This window comes from Myiozetetes cayanensis, unplaced genomic scaffold, assembly GCF_022539395.1.
Source record: "Myiozetetes cayanensis isolate MyiCay16 unplaced genomic scaffold, myiCay2020 scf6-25, whole genome shotgun sequence".
NCBI lineage: Eukaryota > Metazoa > Chordata > Aves > Passeriformes > Tyrannidae > Myiozetetes > Myiozetetes cayanensis.
Genome location: NW_026087853.1, coordinates 19,703,845 through 19,721,832, shown reverse-complemented (window position 1 = coordinate 19,721,832; position 17,988 = coordinate 19,703,845). Strand labels below are relative to the sequence as shown.

At 37.9% G+C, this 17,988-nt stretch overlaps 1 protein-coding gene across 9 annotated transcripts in view; it reads left to right on the top strand.

Moving 5' to 3' along the window:
- The window catches only part of NRXN3 (neurexin 3), a 996,573-nt gene that overhangs the window by 437,319 nt on the left and 541,266 nt on the right, over positions 1-17,988 (top strand). For all 9 annotated transcript variants that reach the window (XM_050335880.1, XM_050335881.1, XM_050335870.1 and 6 more), the window contains 4 exons: positions 647-766; positions 6,290-6,671; positions 8,032-8,222; positions 8,737-8,910. In XM_050335880.1, the coding sequence (XP_050191837.1) occupies positions 647-766; positions 6,290-6,671; positions 8,032-8,222; positions 8,737-8,910 (867 nt within the window). The remainder of the gene's footprint in view (positions 1-646; positions 767-6,289; positions 6,672-8,031; positions 8,223-8,736; positions 8,911-17,988) is intronic.

The window sequence follows — 17,988 nt, the reverse complement described above, 5'->3', positions numbered from 1 at the left end:
GTTGGTGAGTGGTTTTCTCTCTGTGATTAATTTTTTTTAAAAAATTATTAATTTTTGAAGGGGTTGGATTTGAAGTTATATGGGGCTTTCTTTGTTGTTTTGGGGGTTTTTGGGTTAGGTTTTTTTTGTTTGTTTGTTTTGTTTTGTTTTGTTTTTTCTGAAACTGAAATCAACCTGGTGTTTGATACCGAAGTGTTGAGAGACCAGAGTGTTTAACTTTGAAAAGAATCCCAAGTACCTTGGGGATGTTGTAAATCCAGATTCTTAGAAGAGCAGAATTATGCTGTAATGGCTCCACTCTAGAGACATTTCAGTCATCAGCTTGTTTTCCTATTACTGCAGTGTGTTGTAAAATGTGATATTTGGAAATGAGTGCCACAGCACAAGAGAGATTTCTACACGTTTTAAATGCGTGTGACCTCTGGGCTCTGTGGAGGAAGGCACCTGACTGAGTGGAAGTGTTTGGGACCCTGACTCCAGTGAGCTGGGAAAGTGTAGATGTGAGTGTTGATTACAGGTTGTAATACACCTAATACAATCTACTGGTCTGTATCACACCAGGTTGATTTTGGTGACTTTCCCCACTGAGCAAGTACTAAGCTGTTGGGTGTTTGGCTTTAACTGCTGTACCTATCACCATCCCCAGGCAAGGGACCTGAAACTCTTTATGCTGGGCAGAAGCTCAATGACAATGAGTGGCACACTGTCCGGGTTGTTCGGCGAGGAAAGAGCCTCAAGCTGATCGTGGATGATGATGTTGCGGAGGGTAAGTGTGATGTATGACTATTTTTCGATCATCATCTTTGTATCTCTATTCCCAGTCTTTCCTCTGCCTTTACGACCTTTCTCCCTGTTCTTGTGTGTATCTTTTGGACCCCCTCCTTTTGTTACTACTTGTGTGTTATTTAGTGTTACTGTATTGAAAACAAATGCTCAGGTCTGAGAGACTTTCTTAGCCAGCACCAGAAACTTCTGTGACAACTGTAACAATATGAAATACAAGTTTAGGGGACAGATAAGCTTACACATACCTGAGACTGCAGAGGTGTTAAGCAGCACTCTCTCTTGGTTCAGACTCTGTTTGGGTTAGATGTGAGTATACCCCATTCCTGAGCTGCAAATGTGGCTTCTAATGCTGTGGAATCAAAGCTAAGGCTCTCCAAACTTTCCTCTGCACTTGTCCTTTGATAAACCTGTATTCGTTACATGTGTTAGAGACCACGGATTTTTTTCTCCACTGTTCATTATATGGGTGTGGTTGTTTAGGGCTTTTTTTTTGAAGTTGGAGGGATTTTTGGTTATTTTATTTTTTTTCAAAACAAAAAAAACTTATTGTGCTTGTGGTTCAGAGCCTTCTGGAAGAAAAAGCAAACAAAGTAGTTTGTTCTCAACTTTATTTTAGAGGTTAGGGAGGATTCTGACTCACCAGAGTATATCATATCACATTGAGTATGTCAATCCTTTTTTCAGATAGCTTTTTGAGCTCCTGCTTCTTTTTGCAGAGAAATATAGTTGAAGGGAGGAAAGAAAAGGTCAATCACTCAGGAAAGCTGATGTCACCCAGGCTGAGATTTGCATTGAAATGATCAAGGTGCTTTAGATTAATTTTTTCTTCATTACAAAATTTTAGATGTTACACTTTTCTTGTCCAATTTTCCATGGAAACTTATCTGTCTTTTTTTGAAAGTCTAAAATTCTCATAGTTGTAAATAACTGTATGACCTTGGTTTTTGAGGAAAACATCAGCAGCCTGAAGACTGATAATAGAATCAGAAAGAACAGAATCCTGGATTCAACACTGATGTGACCCATGATGTTTTGCCAAAAGCTGAAGTCCTCTCTTCTGAGTAGCTTCTACTCAGAAGACAGCTAAAAGTAATGGCTACTGTAATGCAGCAGGTTTTTTTGATAAAAACTTTTCCTGTATCCTATCTCTGAAAAAAGTTTGGTGGTTTTTTTTTTTTTTTTTTTTTTTTTTTTTTTTCTGTATGAATGTGATTAATTTTAAATATTGCAGTAATTTAGATTATTTGGAAAGCTGTGAGCCAGAAATTTGAAATAAACCCATAGAAATGAGTTCGCAGTAAAATAGTTTGAGGTAATTTTGCCCTCTGAAGTAAATATATGCTGTGCTGTATGGACTGTGAATTTGCAAGAGAGTACGAGAAACATATTCAAGAAAAATCTTTCCCTCTGGTTGTTGGAAGACAACTTCAGGAGTGGCTTGGTCAAAATTAACTTATAGAAAAATAAATTTTATTTTAGAGGGAACTTTCTGAGTTATTGACGTGCTGACAAGCATTTCATCCCTAATATTTCTGCATTTGAGAACAATTCTTCTAGGATGTGCTATTTTAGGAAGCCCCACGAGGTGGCACTCTTTGCATTACCGAATTGATCCCCAAAAGCCATCTGTTTTTGAAGTCTTTTTTTCATGGAACTGAGTTTATAAATAATAATGATACAATCCTACACCAAAATAGGATACGCATATGCACATGTATATGAATTACATAATTAAAGATGCATTACAGCTAAATATATCTGTTAAAAGAATGCCATCATGTCAAAGTCAAAAGTCAGAACAGCCAGAGTTAAGATTTTCTGTGCAATCTGCATCCCACTTCCTTGGGCAGATGATAACAGTCTTGAGTGATGTGGTCACATAGATTTTTCCACAGGATTCTCGCTGTCTTAGGCATAGATCAGAAGTCTAAATTGGGCTCTTGTAAAAATAAACAGCCTGTTTGATTTACATCTTCTTATTGCTTGTTTGGAACAATGCACACCAGAGCTAAGTTTTGCTCTAAATATAGAGCTGGTTTTTTTAAATTTTATTTTATTTTATGTGTGTGTGTTTTCTGCTACTCATCAATATATTTATACAGAACTAAGAAGCTGCAACTGGATTTATTCCCTTGTCTCTTATGTGAAGCAAGTGGGCATCTTTTTTCCATTTTATGGGTCTGGAAACAAAGCACCAGCTTAAAGTTGGATGTATTTGGTACAAATTTGATGTGATTTTTCAGTCATTTTCATCAGAAATTGAAAATCAGATTACACATATCTGTAAATTAGATCTTGTAAGTTAGTTCAACCCTACTACCTGGAGAATTAAGTCTAGACAATTAATGAGTACCAGTGAAAAATTTGTAATGAAGTGTCTGACTTGGCTTCCTGTAGGACATCTAAGGCAGAAAGAGAATCCAATTCCTCTGGACAGCATTTTGCTGTTTAATCACAAAATTTTCGTCCCACATTCCACTCCACCTTAGAACACAAGTGATAAATGAAAATCAAATATAGCAGATATATTCCATCCTATAACATCGTGTTAGCACTCAAATACCACACTGGAGACTGGAATTTTTTCTGTCTGATGCCACTTGAACTAAAGAGCTTCTGATTGCTGTGGTAGTTACAACACTCTCTATAGAGCACAGTGGAGGAATTAGAGGTGAACTCTGCAGGTGGGGCTGATACCTAATGAGATCAGAAAATACTAGATTTCACTCCATGATTTCCTAGGATATTATATCTCTTGTATTGCCATGTCCTTTTCAGCCTTTCACTGAAATACCCTTAACTTACTATACTACTGCTTCTGACATTATCTCTTTTTCCTTAAGCTAGCCCCAGTTTTCTCAATTTTCACCTCTTCTAAGATTCTGGTCTCACCTCTCTCACTCCATTTTTAATACCCCCTATATTTGGCTTCCCTGTTCCACCATACTCCATATTTTCCAGTCCTGGCTTTTCTCTCCCTTGGGCCACCACTGCTTCTTTGTGTTTATCTAAGTGCAGAAAAACAAAGAAGAGTTTGCTTGCTTTTGGTCCTTGGCATCACTTAGTTTTATATTTCTAATTTTTTGAAGTAAAGAAGCAGGATTTTTTTAAAGAGTTTTTTCTAATTTTATTTTTAAAAAAGTACACATCTGGTTTGATAAAAATCATAAATTTTCATTTGATAACACTGAAGCGGAAACAGCCTCTAAAAATCACAGTAGTGGAAGTGAGAAAGTTTGTCTAAACAAACTTCCTCATATACTGTTTCAGTTTCTGGGAACTGGCCTTTTTCAAACTAAAATAATATTATTTCTGATAAAGAAATGTTCCAGGATTTAAAACATTTGCTTTGGTCCTAACACTTGAATTTATGAAAAGTCAGAAGTATGTGACTGTCTTCAGCTGCTTATAAGTTTGATCAGCATTAACTGCTTGGATTGAAGCTTTCTGTGATATTTGTATAATTGCCCTTAAATTTAGATCCACTGCTGAAATTGGGAATAAATGAAAAAATAAATTGGTTTGTGCAAATTTTTTTTTTCATATTTGAAGTAGGTACTTGAAAACATTTTTTCTAATAACTGTGCTTGTTTGCTGTCTTTGCATAAAACTTGATCACATTTGGACAAAGTATAAAATGAAAAATTTTATGATCGTGAGGGGTGATTTAGGGATATTTCAGTGTTTCCAGAGGCTCTAAGCAAGAAAATGACCATCAGTTTATTAATCTGACTATTTATACACCACAAGCCAGAATGTATCATCCAAGTGTCTTTTCAAGTATGTCCAGCTTTCCTTCTATCCCCAAGGGAAAAAAAAAAAAAAAAAAAGAATATGTTGGCATTAGTAAGAAAAATCTTGAAAGGGCAATCTTTTGTTTGGTTTGGTTTGTTTTTGGTTTTTGTTGTTGTTTTGGTTTTTTGCTTGTTTGTTTTTAATGCCTGGGAACTCTCTAGGTAAGAAATGCTAGGAGATTTTAGGGGAGAATACAGAACATGAGGAAGCTTTGGGGACTTAAGTGGAGTTTGTCCTGGATTCGCTTGTGGTGACTGGTGTGATTCCCAGGTATAATCCCAATGACTCAGAAATATCTCTTGCAGTGATGAGTCGAGAGTTGTGTATATATGCTTACTGATCAGAAGATGCAATCCAGTAGCTAATTTTTGTCTGTCTGCAGCACACTGGAAACAGTTATGCAGGTCTTTATCTAGTTGTCAAATTTCGCAAAACTAGTGTGAATTTAAATATTTTCATCCCTTCTGTTTTATAAACCTGCTGAATTTGGTCAGCATGTTGAAATATTATTAAAGACAGGCAGAGGGACCAACAAGTAATGTGGCTAAGAGCTTCTTGTGTGGCTAAACTTTCTAAAAGGAAGGACTTTGCCTGTGCAGTGATTATGATCATGGACTAAACAGACTTGACTTGGGGAAAATTAATTTAATTTACTACCAATTAAAAATAGAGTTGAATGGTGAGAAACGAAGACAAGAAGTAAAACACTGTCCCCCAACCTCTCTTTTATTGGGTTGACTCCCTCATTCCTGACTCTCCTACCTACCACCAGCCAGTGGAGCACTGGGTGGGGAATGGTAACTGTGATCTATCTGTAACAACTCCTCTGTGATTCTCCTTCCTCCTCATATTTGATGTATGACTAAATAGTTAAAACTGCCTTGATGAAGAACTGTGGAGGACTAAAATAAGGTTGGCTGAAAGGGTTTTCATTCTGATGTTGCTCAACTTGTCTTTATAGCATACTGTTGTGTTTTATATGTCTGTGAGGGTTCTGTGTCTGCACTGGTGCCTAGACACTTATTGAAATATTTAAATAAGCTGTAAGAGTAGTCTGACATATTTGGTATACTGAATAGCTTGGATATTTTAATTGAGAGGTTAAAATCTGTAATGATGTGGCAAATAGTCCAAGTGGTAGGCTGGCGATTTAAATATTCAGAGGGCTTTTTGCCTGTTGCTTTCTTGTTTGTTTCCCTCCTGCTGTGCTCTTAAAACAAGAGAAATAACAACAAGCCAAGCACCAGGAGAGAATAACAGAAAAAATAGCAGTTTTTTGATCATTCTCACTTCTTTCACTGCTCTATTTATATAAATCTATGTTTATCAAATATTTTCACGAAACGCACTTGTAAGAGTTGTTTCAGAAGTGTCTGAGTTTGGCAGGTGAACTGTTGGATCAAATACATCACTGTAGGCTTAAGGGAGAGACCTGGTCTTCTTCACAAACAAGGAAGTCTGTGAAACACTGGGGAAACTAGAAAGCTTGCTGCCCATGGCACTTTAGACCTGTCTTTTCTGCCAGATTTGGCAACTGCTAGACTCAAGTGTCTCCACCAAGATTCTGTACATTCTTTCTTATGCAAGCTATCAACAGTGATCAGATAGGATTAAGTTAGTGCTACTATTAGTCTGGAAATTGGAGCGTGAAGGGCTTCATGTAACCTGTTAGTTATCCCCGATGTTCCTCCTTGTTTCTGTCCTTCAGGCACAATGGTTGGGGATCACACCCGCCTGGAGTTCCACAACATCGAGACAGGGATCATGACAGAGAAACGGTACATCTCTGTTATCCCCTCCAGTTTCATCGGCCATCTCCAGAGCCTCATGTTCAACGGGATGCTCTACATTGACCTGTGCAAGAATGGTGACATCGACTATTGCGAGCTGAAGGCCCGCTTCGGTCTCCGCACTATTATAGCTGACCCTGTGACGTTCAAGACTAAGAGCAGCTACCTGAGCTTGGCCACCTTGCAGGCTTACACATCCATGCACCTCTTCTTTCAGTTCAAGACCACCTCAGCTGATGGTTTCATCCTCTTTAACAGTGGTGATGGCAATGACTTTATCGCAGTTGAACTAGTCAAGGGGTAAGTGTCCTTTTTATATTCTACCAGCTTATTTATAGATAAACTTACTTATAGATAAACTTAAAATGCTTGTATAAAGAGAAATTCATCTCATACTCAAGTTGCCTGTTTGCTGAGGTGTAAGACAAAGCACTTAAACATAAACACAAAGCTTAAGACTCCGGATTTATCACTGACTTCCTCCTGTGGCTGAGGCAAAAACACTTTTACAGTGTGCAGCATTAATATTTTAAGTTGTTTGGATGTAGCTAGACTAATGTTTTGTCCTGTTAACCTAGCAGCTTAGGACAGAGGAAGAAGAAATGTGCTGAGGGCTCTGTATCTTTCTTCTCTGCCCACTTCAAATTTTTTTTTTTTTTTTCCTGTAATACTCATTTTTCTGCCAACTTCACTGGAGGGGAAAAAAAAGGATATGGGCTGCTGAATCTGTATTTCTGCTGGTGATATTTGAGGAAAAGCAAACTCAGCTTGCTTTTGAGCTGGTATATTCTTTTCAAAAGACCAATAGCTTATTAAAAAAAATCCTTTGTTAGATGAACAAATTTTGATCTCTTACGATTTAGTCACGGTAGACATGTTTTCCACAAATACAGTTTACTAGTCCTGTTTATTTCAATTCAATCTGTTTCATTTTTAACTTTGCACATACTTCTTAAGTGGGACATTGAGTAATAGAAAATGCACCAGTCACGAGCTTCTGGTGCTCTGTTGAGAGTTGAGTTTTGTTGTCTTTTTTTTCACTTTCTGAATAGAATACTTCTGTTCTATCCTCAGGTGGATTTCTGTGTTTGAACTATATAAATAATTCAGGGTAACACTCCTGTGACTTCAGTCTTTGTTAGGGTCTTTATTTTTTGCCAAAAGCATTGCTAATTGTTTTCTAGCTGTTTGAATAAGCCTAATGTAAATTTCGCTAAAACATTTCAAGTGAGTTTCCTGATTAACTTCTTAAGAGAGTTATTCAAAACTCAGAATGAACCTGAGGAATATATGGCCCAAATAAGCATATCTAACATTGCTCCCCAGTACCTTTATCGATATTACAAGTTTAAAAAAATAATTATATTCTCAGACAGCATTTTTATGGATCTGCAAGAACTTTGTGGAAAACAAGGAATGCTTTATGGTTAGGATCTGATTACTTCAAATGTTATAATCTTGAAATATTAATCCTTACACTTTGGTGGAAAGGAAGCAACTCCATCTTTTCAAACAATGGCTAATATTTTGGCTTACTAGAGCTTTCCAAACCAGAGATACTTCCCTCCGTGACTTTTGTAAATGTTAGCTCTGGCTAAAATAAGAGTCAGTAGTGCTGGAATTGTTACACAATTTTAACTAGTTCTTGCTATGTTTACAGGTATATACACTATGTGTTTGACCTTGGAAATGGACCTAATGTTATCAAAGGCAACAGTGATCGTCCTCTTAATGACAACCAATGGCACAATGTCGTCATTACCAGAGATAACAGTAACACACACAGCCTAAAGGTGGACACTAAGGTGGTCACTCAGGTTATCAATGGTGCCAAAAATCTGGATCTTAAAGGTAAACTCTACAAGACTGACAGTTCCCCCCTTTATTCTTGCACTAATAAATGACAGAAAACTTACAATAACCATGCATTCTGGAACAGTAAATCTGGACTTTGCTAATTTTGTCTGTCAAATTCATTTTTCTCTTTCTTGTTTGGCAACTTCCTGTAGCAGAACAGTTTGTCATATTGTACTTTTTCAAAAATTAATTGTCATCTTACATTTTTTTCCTAATTAGGTAGCAATTACAGCTAGGATTTTTGGTGGGGTTTTGCAGGGCTTTTTTGATTGATTGATTGTTTTGGTTTTTTTGTTTGGTTGCTTTGTTTTGGGGTTTGGTTTGAGTTTTTTTTGTAGTAAAGAAGGCAGAAATGACTTCTTGCACAATGTCTCACTCTGCTTTAAACTTTTTTCTGAACATCTGTTCAGAATAAAACTTTGTTTTATTCACATTTGGTGACAAGGAAAGTCACTCTAAAAGGTGTGTAACTTACTCCTTCCTGTACGTTTATCCCTCTTTCCTCCAGGTGATCTCTACATTGCTGGCCTAGCTCAAGGCATGTATAGCAACCTCCCTAAGCTTGTGGCCTCACGTGATGGATTTCAGGGCTGTCTGGCATCTGTGGACTTGAATGGGCGTTTGCCTGATCTTATCAACGATGCTCTGCACCGCAGTGGGCAGATTGAGCGTGGATGTGAAGGTATAACTGATTTCAGAGAAGTTTCACTCACAAGCACTCAGTTGTTACTTCATTGCTGCCGTCTGTGCGTCTCTTCGACCTTACTATTCATTTCATTAAGTTGCTTTCATTGCAATATCCTTCATTACACTTATGTCTTCCAAATGCAGCTATTTGCTACAAGTTTTCTCAGGGTGGTTTATAAACATTACAGCACTCTTAAAATACTTTGGAAGATGTTCTGAGGATTCAATTCATTTTTGCTTCAGAGCACCCTTTTTTTGGGATTCACAGAAGTAAGTATTTCGTAGAATAAGCAGAGATAGGGGAAATGGAAGGTAGAAGGAGCTGAAGGACGAAGAATGGGCCAAAAGAGGAGTTTATTTTTGAGGAAGTGGACCTCCAGTGAAAGCACTGGGCCCATTGCCTCTTCTGCCTGAAAAACATTTCTGTATTTTCTTTTTTCCAGCCAGAATAGAACTAAATGTGATGAGTTACTTTTTGAAGCATGTAAATAGTAGTGATAATCCAAAGCCTCTTTAAGAATTTACTGTCTTTGCTAAGCTCCCATTAATTAAAAGACTGTTGACATCAGCATCACTGACTCAGTAAAATGCATATGGCTTCAATTCCCAAAGCACTTGGGATACTTAGCATCAAACCCCCCAAAATTTTTAAGTGACAATCACCATTGTGTCTGGTTCCACTCAATAGCAGTCTACTGTGTTGGCTACCAGTCACTCGAGTAAGATAATTTTTTCTGTAACATTGGTATGCACGTTTGCTAAGAAAAGATGTATGTCCTGAATTGATCCTTCCAAAATTTCATAAAGTTAAATTACTCCTTGGTTGTCTATCACCTACTCTGTCAAGATTACAGGTTATATCATGATGAAGCCATACCATTTGTCAAGACTGTCCCTTCTTAGGATTAAAAGTATCATCTTAGTGATATCTTTGAGTATTCATGAAACACCAAATTGGCAGTCTGATTAGATCTGTTCCCTTGCTTGTGTCTGTGCTCTGGTTGGCTGGGAGCTCTTGTGCCCCAGCCTTCCTGTGAGAATTTTGTGTCCTTTTACAGGAGATCACTTGATGTCAACTTGCACTTCTCAGCACTGGCACGTGCCACACAGCTGAAGGCTAGGGTTTTTTTCTATCTTTCCCTCTTTTTTTCTTAATAGTGTCTGTTAACCACATTGTTCCTTGTGGAAATGATCACATTGTAGCAGAACTTGTGTCTTTGTCCATTTGTGGCAGACCCAACTTGTCAAAAGAAGTGCACCTTTTCTGTATTAATTACAAGGAAAAAAATGCATTGTAGGTTTCTGAAAATGTCAATTCTATTTATCCTTGGTGTGCTGAAAGCACTTCTTTAATATTAGTGATTTCTTGATAATTCTTCTGTTTAAACTTTTCTTAATCCATTGGCTGTTCAGCTGTCATGTGATTTCTACTAACTCTCTGTCTTCAGAGGACCTCTCATTAAATTAACTTCTTGTTCTGTGTGTGGCTCAGGAGCAGAGCCATGATGCTTTACCAGAAGACTCTGCACCATTATTACAGCTATGGTGTTTCCTTCTCATGCACCCAGTGTAGTTATTTGATTTAGTGTCCTATTACTGAGGTGCATAGTGTCACTGCCACTCTCAAAATGCACAATGTGGCATATACTTTGTCTGTGTGCCAGTGTGGTACCAGCACAGCTGCTGCCTGAATATGGATGACATTGGTTCACTCTTAGAAATATCTGAAATGTGATTTCTCCTTCTCTTCTAAAGCCCTTCAAACAGGATTCAAGATTTGAAAGAGACCTAAAGAAATGGTTGGTAGGGTCAGTGACTGCCTTCGTTCTGCCTTTGGAAGAACTTGATCTTCCAAAGCAGTGCCCATGCTGTCTTCCCAAATAGTCCCTGCACAGTACCAAAGGAACTGCTGAAGAGGAATGTGTTCTTTTAGCCAACATGTTTAGGATTTGTAAAAAACCTTAGAATTTGGTCACCAGAAAGCTGTTTCATTTGTTGGGTGTTTTGTTTGGTTGGTTTTTTTAATCATAGCACCCCATAAGGCTTTGTCTCAGATCTTGGCAGCTGCCTGCTGGTGCCTATTCTTACAGTTGCCAGTGGAAGTCACACCAATCTCCCATTTCTCTAAGGAAAGAAAAACACAAAGCATGTTTAGTCCTTCTTTATATCTCCCTAGTTTACTTCCATCCCACGTGATCGTGGGTCCAATCTTAACAATGTTTTCAAGGGCTGAAGTCCCAAGCAGTCCTTGCTGCCTCATGATGTTTAAATATGTTTTTAATAAACAATTGCAGGCTTTTTGTGCAAATAGTTGTGCTGTGTGTTGATTTGCCAGACATATCCTTATTTCATCATGAGGGACAGTGGGATCACATCCACGATGAGAACATGCATGCTTTAGGAAATGTCATTTTGTCCCCACATAGGCATGTGGTGTGAGAGACATTTCTGCTAATGATTCTCTCGTTGCGGCTTTGCTTTCAGAAGCAGAGGAGATTGCAAGGTGGCAGCTGTTTTCTCAGAAACTGTCAGTTTGATCTCAGGACAGAATCATAGAATGTGTAGAGGAACGAAGCCTTGAGAATAGCGGAATGTGAGATGTAGGTCAGGAGACAGCACTGTATTCCTGAAACACACCGGCATCCTGCTCGTGTTTGTTATCTCTGTTCATGTATTTCAGTACCCTACTCCATACCACCAAATTCACAATTTTTAATAGGAAAATTATATTCCTTATTGTCTTGGTACTACTGCTACCTCATTTTATTCAGTCTGAGCAAGCCATTGAATTTCCTTGGCCATGTTGTTTGTCTCATGTACTTAAGCATAATTCAGCCTTGCTGTGCACCAAAGCACAAACCTATCATGTTATACAATTGTCTGCGTTCCAGTGATGGCAGTGCTTCTACTTGAGTGGGAAGCGCTTTCAGTAAATGATATTTATATTTCAATGATACATTTAGAGGAGAGCTTTTTCTTTGGGATCTGAAGAACCCCAAAGCATTCTTAGTCATATATATACGAGTCATTCTTGAAATGCAGACATTCCTGAACTGAAATTTGCTGGCATTTAATGGTGTACAGTAATGTTAAAAAAAAAAGCAGTTTAAGACCTAAGGCAAAAATTACTTTATCTCTGATGGCCTATTGGTTCTATTCTTATAATTTCTTTAAATTATTTATGGTGGGATTTGTTTAGGCTAGCACAACTATAACCTCTTTATCCTGTTTGTTAGGTGACATATCAGCTTCCTTTTGCATCATGGTTTGTTTTCATCACTCTTTTGCAACTGCAAAAAAACATTTCTGATTTTTGAGGAGCAACAGTCAGCTCTTCACAGATCTTGAAGGTCTGGTCAGATCTGTAGGTGGCAGCTTGTGTTTCCCTGGAATGTATTTTGCTGAGCCAGAAACCACTTTGCTTCCTGGTGTGTTCTGTTGCGCTACACACAACTGCAAGGACAACAAAATTTGGGGATAATGACATGATGCCGACATATTTGTTCATTTTTATAGAGTATCTTGAGCTCTTGCGCTAACTGCAGCCTTCATCACCATCTTTTATGTGACAAGAGGGCCCTTCACCCTACCACTACCCCAAAAAAGGGGTTGGCAAGAGGGCCTAAAAGAAAAGCTGCCAAAGGTAGGGAAGTGGTTGAGAGTTAAATGGCCCTTGTGTCAGTGTTGGATCAGAGTACTGAAAACTCTGAAGAGACAAAATCACTTCTCAGAAAGGACTTGAGTTGAGGACAGGGGGCTCTTCTAGCTTGCAAGCAAGTCTGCCACCTACTTTGGGCCTTGCTGTCCCCACCCATAAAATTCATCTGCATTTGTGCTGAAAGTATGAAATTCAACTATATCTTTTCAGACCACTTTGAAACAATGGGTGGAGGCTCCTAGAGATTAGCAAAGCATTAAAAACTGAGGAAGTCTTCTATCAGAACTTGGTTTTCTCCAGTCTTCATCTCAACAGCCAATGGAGGGTGGTTGGAAATTTTATACTCCTGAATTTGCATGATACAGGTTATTTCTATATTGGACATACACAGTTTGAGAGAAAAGATGCCTGCCTTATGGTGTGCATGCAAGAGTTGGTATATGGAAGAAGTTGTTCCAGGTGACATCCTTTCCCTCCTTGAAAGCAAATAATTTAAACTTCAGATAATCTCTTTACTGGACTTTTAAAATCAGTTCTTTTTTGCTGAACTCTTCATTTCTGGTCTTAGTACTAGATGAATGGATCAGTTTATTCCATCCACAAAAGTCTAGACTGAGTGACTCACTGCATTTTCCTCACTGGTCCTGAAAGAAGTTAAGCAGATGGCCAACCTTTTGTGGGATTTAAAGAGGATGCCCCCAATATTAATGAGTACTTCCTGCATTTCAGGTGTTTTTTCACCTCTTTATTAATTTGCCATATGTTCTCCCATGTTTTCCTTCCCTTTATTTGGACATCCTTATGTTGCTTACCATGGGCATTAGAGCTATCTGTAATGTAACTGCACATTCTAAATGTGTTCATTCCATCGTACCTCCAACCAAACAAACCTAACAGAAGTGCTTAGAAACAGTTTATTTCTTTTACAAGGTGTTTTTTTATGTGCGTTAGAGATGCTGCTTCTTCCTCACCTGTTCCACTGATAACAGCTTCTCACAAAGGAGAGTGATTATTATTAAACAGGCTGACACAGTTCCAGATGTTTTGGGACTTTTTTTGTCCTAATTTAATCTTCTTTCCAGATCCTGCAGTAAAATCATAATCTTTTGCAACTTTCCATGAACTAGTATAGTTAACCTTTGGAATTCACTGTTGCATGAAAAGCATGAATGACACATACAGGCTGGATAATCAGAAACACATTTTGCATACTAAGCAGTATGTGGAAAACAGAAAATCTAATCTCATGCTTAAAATCTCACAGCAGGATAATGTCAGAAAGGATTTCACCCTTCATCTGCTTAGTGTAGAAACTTCAAATCTGGTCATACTCCACTTTCTCTCTGGAAGCAAAGGTTGTCCATTGAGGAGTGAAGCATTAATTTGCTCCATGATGGTTTGACATCTCTCCTGTTCCTTCTGCTTTTGTATTCCATTCTCACAGTTCTACTGGAATTAAGCAACAAATAAGGGGTTTGTTTCAGCTCAGCTACAAAGAAGATAAGGAGTGGGGCAGTAGGAAAAGTACTTGTTTGTTGTAGAGAAATTGTTAGAAAAAGTGTTGAAGATGATGCATGAAGAAATTCATCCTTCTCCTCTTTCTTCTTCTCCCCCCTTTCTTTTGAATTTTTTTCAAGGAAAAAAGGGATTTTATAGCTCTATGTAGTAAAGCAATTTTAAAAGGAAGAAAAATCTGACTATCTCAAAAGGGAAGGTAGTTGCCATCTTGAGTCATTCATGGACTGTGAAACAATAACAAAAATTCAAAATGTTAAACTTCTTAGGAACCACAGGAAGTGGTATCTGTAGGTCAGTTCTAATTTATTGAGTCATAAGTGTGAAAGGGAGAACTACCAATCTCTCTTCAGTATCAGCTGTGACATTAGAATTTTTTAAGAACAGAAGGTTAAGAAGGTAAGTGTATACTTCTTAAATACCCATCTTTTGAGGAATGAGGTCATTGATTTGGTGTTTTCTTGTTCCTATTGTTCTGTATAATAGAAATATGTAACCTTCAGTGGCAAGGGATTCAGGAGCTGCTGCCTATGCTCCCATCTTTGTCCTCTGCTCCATCTTTGTCCTCTGCTTTATCCATTCTGAAAGATAAAACTTAGAATCAAGGTATAACACATCAAAAAATCTATGTGGCTTCCTTGTAAACTGGATTCCATTGGAAAAAAATAAAGAAACTGTGCCTACATGGAAGAGCATCAGTAGTATTGTTTTGCTATTTAATGTTCTTCGATTTTCAGTAAGTGTATTTGGATCTTTATGCAGTCAGACTTAGTAGATTTATGATTCTCTTTTGCCATGTGGACTATGATTTGACCACATTCCTACCTAGGTGAAAGAATGAGCTAGTACTTGTCATTTTTTTGATACCTCTAATGACGTTGAAGAAGACTATATGTCTAAAGCCTGAGCTGTCTGTTTTCCTGCTGATCCAAGTTTTCTTAAGAATGTATTGAAGTCCATGAGTAGGTGACAGCTTGTGAGGGGGCAAGGTTTTACTGCCACTTCATATCCACTATCAAGTTCAGTTCTTGGGATAAACAGAGATTGTTGTCTTACAGAGTAATCAGTCCCCTATGGTTTTCTGGCAATAAATCCACTTTGGACAAAAAGCTGGAGCAATCTGTGCTTTTATGGGAGACAGAGAATTTAAATTCAGATCCAGAGTCTGGATATAGAAACGAAAGAAAATTATGCTTGATTGATGGACTGAAAGTCAAATAGATTTTTTTTTTACTTAAGTGGATTCTAAGTATTTCTCAAATGAGGCAAAGTCTCTCAAGTTATTATTAAATGCTGAGAAATGCGTTTAAGACAGTGATATTTTTTCTTCTCTGTGTGCTGTCTGTAAATTCTGTGTGTTTTTTGTGTATGTGAATGAAATGTATTTCCTCTTTTTATTTGGTTTTGTTATCTGGTTATTTGGTTGGTTGGTTGCATTAAGGTAGTCATTGTCCCTCCTGCCTTTTTGCTTACATTGTAATTCCTGCATGTATTGATTATGCATGTTGGCTGTGATGGTTATATCAATTGCTTTTATTTATTCAGAGTAATGTCACCCTAGTTTATCTGCCTTTATACTAACCTGTTGTTTGGGGGTTTTTTGCCCTTTTTTTTTTTTTTGCTAACAAAGTTCGATTGACCAAAGCTGACCTGCAAGGTAGAGGAGGTTGTTCTTTCCCATTACTGGTTTGAACTGAAAGATGCTTTTATGTAACATTTGGTGCTTTTTATTGCATGCAGTCACACCTCTAAGACAGGAACAGAATGACAAACCCTAGCCTCTGTGGAGGGTGATATCTGGGCTGAAGAAGGACATAGCAAACAATGGAAAAGCTTCAGTTGATCTGGGGGGTTTGACTGTATCAGGATCTGAATAGCTATAAGAGCACTGGTTGATTTCCTGAAAAGTCTCACGATTATTCAGGCAAATGGGTACTATGTATAGAGACATAGAAGGCCCTCGGAGTTTTGCAAAACAAAAAAAAAATGAGTGAGATCTTAAGGTGTGAGATCAGGGGATTAAAGCTGTTGGTTTTGGTTTGTTCGTTTGTTTTTGTGTGTGTGTTTGGTTTGTGGTTGTTGTTTGTTGGTTTTTTTTGTTTGGTTGGTTTTTTTTGTTTGTTGGTTTGGTTTTTGTTGTTGTGGGGTTTTTTTTTTTTTTTTTAAACTTAGATTTTGGGAAAAAAACCCCAAAAACAAAACAAAAAACAAAAACTAACCGGAAACAACTTTCTGAAATTTCAATTTTAAAAAATAATCTCCAAACTACAAGCTCCCTTAATATTTAGAATGGCATTTTAAAAGCCATAATCTGGGCAGGAAGGTCTCCTCTCCATAGGAGGGCCAACACAGTAGCAGAACAGAAAATAGTGCATAGGAACAGCAGTTAACACTGAGGGGAATAAGGAGGCCCCTTCTCCTGTCTAGTAGTCTGAGCTGCAAAAATTGGTTATTATGTGCCACAGAGCTCGTTCCCCAGCGACTGTTGCTGCACCAGTGATGTCAGAGGCTTCCACCCAAACAGACCTTCTGACAGTAGATGTATCTCTGCAGGCCTCTGGTTGTAAAGAGTGCCTGGTGCCTGTCCAGGAAGCTGGGGCTGAAAGTTGTCTCCTCTGCAGAAGGTGTGTCCTTGATGAGGAACCGTGTCACCAGGTCAAGGAGTTATGCGAGGAAGTCAGTAGGTTGTTGAGCATTCATGAGAATAAGAAAGAAATAAATAGGATATTCTCAAAGACTCTTCAGATTATATCCCTGGGATTTAAGTGAGGAAATGTGCCTATTAGAAATTAATAAGTCTTTGATACAGAAGATGTTTTCCATGTCATTGAAAGTGTATCCTTTTAAATATGATAGTGAAAGTATACTTCCCTACTCATCTGGAGAGACTGTAATATAGAGTACAAATTAATTTATTCCTGAGTGTTACACAAGTTAATAAAAATGTTCCTAATATTTAATGAGACAATGGTCTCAGGTATGGAGGGAAGTCAGAGGCATTGGACAGTGTCTCTGTTTAACAGTCCTGAAGCCTCTGGTGGCTTCTGTTATGGTGTCAACCTAGTGGCCTTGAAATTTTATGTCTAAGCCAAAGGTTTAGTCTAAGGTTTTACTGTGGGAGAAAACGTGTAAAATGTTCCTGTTTCACTCTATGAGATAGAAACTTCCCAATATTTTTCATATCACTGGAATTAAGTTTTTGACACTGTAACCATGTGCTTCATAAACTGTTTCAATTCACTGTGTTTACCGTGACAACCTGGTGATATTGCTGACCCAATCTAATGTATTAGATGCAGTTTTCTGATTAAAATATTCCTGATCTCTATTCCAGGTATAGGCAGATAGCAGTTACCTTTGCTTCAGGATATCTCATGTGTGTTTAGGTAGGGTTTGGCATTCTTTGGCTCAAATAGAAAAGGATAAAAATAATGATGTGATTAACAAAGTGTCCTGGAACTACACTGGGATGTAAATAAATTTAGGATTAAGGTGTTCTGTGGTGTCCATTCAAACTGTGGCAGTGAATTTGGGATTTGGGTTAGATATCAGCAAGTATCAAATCTCTCTGGCTGCAGTCGCTCTTGCTTTTTCTAGTCACCTATGTCCCTATCAGAATTCAGAATGCATGCACATGAGTTCCTGCTCGATTTCTGATGTCCACTGAAGTGAATACAGCAGGTTCTGGAACAAACAGATTTGTTTGTTGTTTTGATTTTTCCAGACTTCTGAGAACGTAAGGCTTGTCAGAGCTGTGAAGATTATTCCAACTCAAGCTCAAATTGTTACAGAGATCTGAACCCTATAGAAATATTTTCCCTTCATATGGAGACACCTGATCAGACTGAAGCCTAAGGGGAAGCATTTGTGTGCATAATGTGGATTATTGGTTTTTCAGGA